The 7,356-nt window shown below is 45.9% G+C and overlaps 1 protein-coding gene across 1 annotated transcript; it reads right to left on the reverse strand.

The window, feature by feature from the left end:
* Window positions 1-3,132: 3,132 nt before the first annotated feature.
* LOC102709897 (BTB/POZ domain-containing protein At5g03250-like) lies at window positions 3,133-6,928 on the reverse strand. The gene is made up of 4 exons (XM_040528549.1): window positions 6,761-6,928; window positions 5,464-5,533; window positions 4,102-5,373; window positions 3,133-4,004 (listed from the first exon to the last, which is right to left on the reverse strand). Exons 1-4 carry the CDS (start codon window positions 6,817-6,819, stop codon window positions 3,495-3,497), a joined length of 1,911 nt encoding a protein of 636 aa, XP_040384483.1. The 5' UTR covers window positions 6,820-6,928; the 3' UTR covers window positions 3,133-3,494.
* Window positions 6,929-7,356: the final 428 nt, after the last annotated feature.

A 7,356-nucleotide genomic window follows, 5' to 3' on the forward strand; every position in this document is an offset into this window, starting at 1 on the left:
TACACAGCGGTACATCGCACTTGGCCATCCCGTCTCTTCGGCCAAAGTTTGAAGCACTGCTTCTGCAGTTCTGCTACGTCTCCAGGAATCAGGGGGCAAAGTAAAACCTCGCACCTGTGCTGTGCAGGCGTGACAGCTCAATGTTATGTTTGTGTACTTTGAGAATGTTGGATCTATGCGCATCTAGATTATAAATCCGATGCAACGACAGATGAAAATGCTTCTTGCACGCCCCCAACAGTATGTTGCAACAAATTAAAGTTCTTACAATGGTATTGCGGCAAAATACGCAAAGCATGCACGGCTACAAATTAGAACTCGTAAAACATTGAACACACTGTGTTGCAACAAAATAATTTACTTGAGTATCTTCTTCCAACATTGCAAATTTGCAAGAACCCAATGCAACAAATTAGGAGTACAACGCTTCTTGAAACATTGAAAAATACTCGGGGATGTCTAGTATGCGTAAAATCACTGACGGCGCAAAGAGCTAGCGCGTGCCCGCCTGCTCCTATTGTTCCAGCGCTTCTAGAGACAGGACGAGTCCTGGTGTGGAAGAAGTTTTTTAACACATGGGTGTATATACACCCGTTGCTTACATGTCATCTAAATAGTCATAAAAAATATAAAAAAAATTGACACGATAGTTTGATATGAGTTATGTCACTCCATCAACAGACAAGTTTAAATTTAACTTCTACAAGTTGTAGCAAAAATAACAAAAAATAATTATGAATATGCGTATACTTAGTTTTAGTTTTGTTTGTTTTTTGCTACAACTTATAGAAATTGAATTTAAACTTGCATGTTTGTGAAGCGATATAACTCATATTAATCTATCTTGTCAATTTTTTTTATTTTTTATGACTATTTAGATAACATGCAAGCACACGGATATACATACACCCGTGTGCTAAAAAACTGTTTCCCGTCCGGGTGTCCGGTGTACCGACGTGGAGTCTGGATTATCTACTGCAGAGGGTCCCAATTCTCACGTTGATGAATCAGTATCCTCTGCAGCAGCGTAGAGAGCTACAGAATTGTGAATTTGGACTTTTTTGCCGTTGGATAAAAAATGGATGGCATAGATCGAGTACCACAATATTTTTTGCGCTGTCCATCGCATCTTTTTACTATTCCATTTACATAAACAGTGGTTGCCTGCACTACCGTTAGATGATCTGGCCTCCGCTCTCTTCTCAAACTTCCAAAGTAGTCATTGCCAAAATACTATTCAAGGAAGCTTTGAGCCTTTCAATTTCAATTTAAACTTATAAGCATTCGTAATCGGAATTTTTAATCTCTATTAACGAAACTACCTCTGGTCAGATTTTATCTGACGGCTCCGACGGCTAAATAGTACCAAGTGAAGCTATTTGCACTGTCCAAAACACCAAATAGTATTAATCCGGAGGGGGTTCTTTCCAATCAATTATGGTGATTTTGTACTCCGATTTGTTGAAACTTTCTAAGCAAAATCATGAACTTTCAACTTCGTGGGCAGTTTTTTCTTTTAAAATTGATAAGTGGAAAAACACTTTTTATTTCAATTTGAAACGTTTAAATAAGAAAACTAGGACTTTTCATTGAAATCAAAATCTTTCAATAAAAATGATCAAATATTTTAATTGCACATATGAATTATTGTATGCGTATGTTTCATTTGAGTGCTTTATATAGATTTGTTGAGTTGTACAATCTTTTAACATATATTTTACTTCATTGTACTTAGAATGGTTTGCCTTGAATCACTGCTCAGCACTGGTGTCATCCAGGATTTGGATCTTTTTAGGTAGAGATTTGCTCCGATCTTTTTTGTACCGTGAGGTATTAGTACCGTGATGTACTAAAATCCTCACTCGTGCCACTCACCTTACGATCAAGTTGGTACTAAAATCATAACTATTAGTGATGATAGATCGAACGGTCACGATTGCATGGTACCTCGATGTACCACCCTGGTCGTGCGGTGGATAGCAGAGGATATTAGTATCTCACAGTACTAGTACCTCGTGGTATAAAATAAAAGGACCGGAGTAAAGTTCTTTTAGGTAACACACCTCTCACCCAAGCTACATTCATCATGAGTCATTAGGTGCCTCAGAATATATATTTCTATTTGCATAATTGCATTGATGTATCCGGTCCCAACTAGAATAAGCTGGCTTCTGAGAGATGGCATTCTGAGCTTGACCGTTTGGAAATAGAAGGCTGCCGAGATGAAACCTGAGGCAGCTTGTGGTGCAAACAAGATCAGCAATTTGATATAGCGCGGCGTTGATGCTTGGAAGATGATAGTGTTAGAATAACGATATGCAAATAAACAATGAACACAGTAGATCAATCATAGAAGATACGAGATTTAACGTGGAAAACCCTCCTAAGGTAGGAGAGAAAAAACCACGGGCGTCAGCCAGTAAAATATCTTCATTGTTTCGAGATGAGGTTACAACGCCGCACGGCGGCTTACAAGAGGTATATATAAGGCGAAACCTCCGGCCCAAGCCTCCCGACGACGGGCCTCCGCTTTGCTCCGCCGAAATCGGCCTCTCATACTAGAGATTTGGATCATAACTCAACAGATAGCATATGTCATTTGGTTGTGGCGTCTTTTATATCCCTGTACCTATTTGCTGTTGGATCGCCTCTAAGTTGCATATGGCTAAAGGATTTTCTTGCCTTACAGCGTATAGCCAATTAAAGTACAAGCATGTTCAGCAATCAGCACACAATATGGCTCCCTTTGAATCACGGAAACGAAAAAACGGAGAAATAGAAAAAACATAGGATTCTGACAGGAATGCAAGTATAAAACAGATGATTGCAAAATACTGAAAAAACGTAGGAATGACCGTTTGATTGGATCATAGAAAAAACGCAGGAATTTGAGGAGAGATAAAGACTCATAGAATTTTTCTTTATGGGGTTCTATCTCTTGTTAAATTTCCTCTAAAACTTGTATGGGAAGATGCATTCTATAGGAATTTCATAGGATTTCATAGGGTTCACTGTTTTGATTCAAAGAGCTTTGTAAAAAAAATTTCTATAGGAATAAAATCCTCTAAAATTCATATGAATTTCCTTTGAATCAAAGGGGCCTATTGCTGAGGGTTCTTTTGTATCGCGGGAAATCGGTTGGTTTGAACTAACTATTTATCATTTTATTTGCTATATATGTAAAGAACAAATCCCTGAAAAATACATCAACAATACACATCACATGACTGTGTTAAAGGTTCTTGAAAAGCACATCAGAAATCACATACGCATTGAACGACTCCATTCAAAGCCAAAACTAGCTTATTATCCTAGCTATGAGAAGCATGAACATCTTATTGCATTTCAAAAACTAGACAGCAAAGGCCCAAAGACTAACATAGTCTAGTGTAGATCTCAAGATTAACATAGTACTACTTTGTAAACAAGGAGCAAAATTCTAGCCGGAATACGCTTTGAGATTTGAATACTTCGCGGTAGGCCTGAGGCGCCTCCTATTTGCCGCTCATGGCGGGCTGCGCTTGCTGCACCTTGGTCCCGAACCCGCACTTCCGGGTGAGGAGTCTCCACGACCTCCTCGGCCTCCCCAGCCGCCGGATCTCCTGCTTCATGCTCTGGCACTCCTTCTCCAGCTCCGACACCCTCGCCTTCACGTCGGTGATGGCCTCGGCGGGGGGGTCCTTCCCCTTCCCCTCGTCCGCGTCCGCGTCGGCTTCGGACTGGCCGGCCGCCGCCGCCGCCGCCGCGCCCTTGGGCACGATGGCGTTGCCCCCCGGGTGCGGCTGCGCGCCGTCGCCGCCGGCCGCCGCGTTGCCGGACACGAAGAACCAGCCGGCGATGGACGTGCGGAGGCGGAGCTGCTCGAAGAAGAGCACCTGCACCACCACCCGCAGCGGCAGGCGCTCGTTCTGCGCCGCGTGCGTGCACGCCTCCAGCGACAGCTTCTGGCAGTTCATCAGTCGGCACAGCTGCTCCCTCTCCGACTCCGACAGCCACGGATGCGACTGCGTGCATGCGCGGCATGTCGTGGTACGTGAGATCAACTCGAACAGCTGACCACGAGACGAAATGGAAATGTGGCTAGGCGATGTGAGTGATCACCTTGAGGTATATGTCCATGGCGCGGTAGATGCCGTCGTCGACCGGGCGCGCGTAGTCCGGTACCACGGCGGCGAGCGCCTGGAACTTGGGCAGCTTGAGGTTGGTGTCGGGCGCCACCTCGGCGAGGTACCCGTCCATGAGCTTGGCCACCATGGTGATCGGCGACAGCGACGAGGGGCTCCCGGCGTTGGGTGCCCCCAGATGGCTGCTCTCCTCCGCCACCGCCGGCGATGTGTACCCTGTCCCGAGCCCGTCCGTAGACGACATGAAGTAGTCCAGGATCCTCTGCACGCAGTCGATGTCGTACAGCGTCTCGACGGTGTATCCGAGGTTGGGGACGAGCAGGTCGTCGAGGCAGGCGTCCTCCAGCTGCGCACCGATCCGCCGCTCCAGGTTCTCCCGGCACAGCGGGCTGGCGTGGAGGAGCATCGCCGTGCGGAGCATCCCGAGCAGGAACCTGGTGGACGCGACGCCCTTCTTCGCTGGCAGCAGCGCCACGATCTCCTCCAGGAAGTACCTCTGGTCGCCCTCGGACGGCGCCGACACGTTGGCGGCGCGCGGCGTGATGCTGCGGCTGCCGGCGCCGCAGTCGCCGCCGAAGCTAGCGTTGCTGAAGCTGGTGTTCCGCTTCAGGCCCGGCAGGAACCGCCCAGCGTAGAACATGATCGCGCCGGCGATGCTCTCGGCGCGCATCCCCTTCCCCTCCATCGTCTGGATCAGCCGCTTGAACATGGGCAGGCTCAGGAACGACACGTCCTCGTACCACCAGTCCATCCCGGAGCACGCCGCCGCCCCGGCCCCGCGCGGCGTGCCCCCCGAGCCGATGCCGTTCCACAGCGCGTCGTGGCTGGCGCTCTTGGCGGCGGCGGCGTCGGAGGCGCAGGCCTTGGAGGCGAGCGCGGTGATGCAGCGCGACACGATGTGGAGGTCCTCGGCGGTGGGGAGCACGCCCTCGCACGTCTCGAGCGCCTTGATGGAGTCCTTCCAGTTGGCGAGCACGTCGGCGAGGAACGACTCCGCCTGCGTGATGAGGTTGCCCTCGGCGTAGTCGTCCGTCATCCGCAGGTACTCGGCGGCGCACCGGAGGCACACCACGTTGAGCGCGTTCAGCTCGATCTTGACGTCGTAGCAGAACCTCGCCGCCAGCTCGAACGCCTTGGCGCCCCCCGGGATGTCGTCCAGCTGCAGCGTGCACATGCCGCCGCCCTCCTCCGGCGCCTGGTACTCGCTGATCATCCGCTGCAGCACGCCGCTCCGGCTCAGCAACGGGAACTGCGGTGGCCAATCCATCAGCTCAACCAGCTCAGTGCAATGAATCATGCTTGTTGAGTAGTAGTAATTAGTTTAGGGAATTGCGCTTACCTTGTGGAGGTAGAACGACATTTCTCCTACCTCGACGACAACATCGCTCTCCAGCTCCGTCATGCATCTCCTGGTGATCGACATGATTAAGATTAAGGCCATGATTAGTTCCCAAAAACTTTTTTTAAAAACATAACATCGAATCTTTAGACACCTAATAAAGCATTAAATATATATGAACATTAAAACTAATTATGTAGTTATGGGGAAAATCGTGTGACGAATCTTTTAAGCCTAATTAGTGCATGATTAGATATAAGTGTTACAATAACCAATATGTGCTAATGATGGATTAATTAGACTCAAAAGATTCGTCTTGCGGTTTTCGGACAGAATCTGATTTTTTTTAATTAGACTACATTTAAATATTTGGAACTGCCGTATATAGAATTACGTAGATGGACGATACTCTGAAGTCTGAACTGACGTCTGTTCATGGGAAGTCAGTGTGCTGCATCAAACGGATGAACAGCGTTCAATGAAATAATTTCTGCCATTTCCTCAGTTTGCCACCATGAATCAGAGGGCGGGAATGAGGAAAGAGTTAATTTTGGATTGTAAGATCGTTTTAAGGAAAATTTTAGGATTTTAAATCCTATGGAAAATCCAGTTTTTCGTCCTTTTTTCAGAACCATCCAACTTGAGATCGTTTTTTTTTTATTTCTTTGCAAAGTCCTTTGCCAAATGACCATATATGTTGATCACATATAATTGATCAGTATCATTAGTTTATACTGCACCTGTTCAGCAATAGTACTGTTGAGGTTTTCTCCTACCTTTGAGAGGTTTATTCATCAAATACCTCTCCACCACTTGGAGTGGTAAAAACAATTCAATCGATTGAATTAATAAGAACATAACTAAATATTCGATAATGTCAAGACTTCTATAATACTTGGAAGGTATCCAAACACCATGTCTTTATTTTCCTTAGATTTTAAAATCTTCTGCTTTATATGAGTTTTTCTCCTACCCTACGTTTATTCAACCATGTGTTGCAAAGAAGACCTAATTCATATCATGAGTGAAACCATATGTGATGTTACGAGTTCTAATACACAAATTAATTTATTGTCTTTTAAATGTTTGGTAACTTACACATTACCATACAACCTGAGCCAAACAAATGCCAATGCCCGCCTGGTTTAAAGCACTAGGTGATATGGTTGGTAAATGAACGTTAATGGTCAGATCCCCTATAATCAACATATACCAGATTCTTAGTTCTGAGGTAGAAAACTTAAAACTAACATAAAGAAAATTAATGCAATGGAAAGAAACAATGAATGAATATAACCATGTGAGGCCTTCCAGAACAAAGATTTCTGGCTTAGAGCCCAACTTCATAGTCGCCATCGTCTTCCTCTTCCAGTTTTCTACTCGGTCGATCTATACAACTGCCGGACTGAAACAAGATGCCGACGAGATCTGCCTGCTACCCAGTTATTTTTAGGAGAAAATGGAAGAATTGGAAAGTAAATGATCACGTATTTAAAGGAGAGCATTTGCTGTGCTTCTGCATGCATCACTTGCTGCTGAGGCTGCATGCGGACAGAGACAAGGTAAGGGCGAAGGGAAACCGCATAGCCAGTTCAAAGCATGGCCCGGGTCCAAAGGTGAGCTGAAAAATCTGCATGAACAGAGTTTAATCTCTCTTTTCGCGCGCTGACAGATGGGCCCTTCTCCTTGTTAACCGTGTGCTGCAGCCCACCTGTCGGTGGAAGGGAAATTTAGGGCCTCGTGGATGGCCATACGCAGAAAACACGGCCAAACAGTGTATTAAGGAAGGAAAAAAATAATCCGTAATTAAAATTTTTACATTTGAGTTCTTAGCCACTTAACAACCAAGGCTTAAAAAAGAAACTACAATCAAAATACATCAAAAATAATTCC

The sequence above is a fragment of the Oryza brachyantha genome, chromosome 1, assembly GCF_000231095.2.
Source record: "Oryza brachyantha chromosome 1, ObraRS2, whole genome shotgun sequence".
Taxonomy (NCBI): Eukaryota; Viridiplantae; Streptophyta; class Magnoliopsida; order Poales; family Poaceae; genus Oryza; species Oryza brachyantha.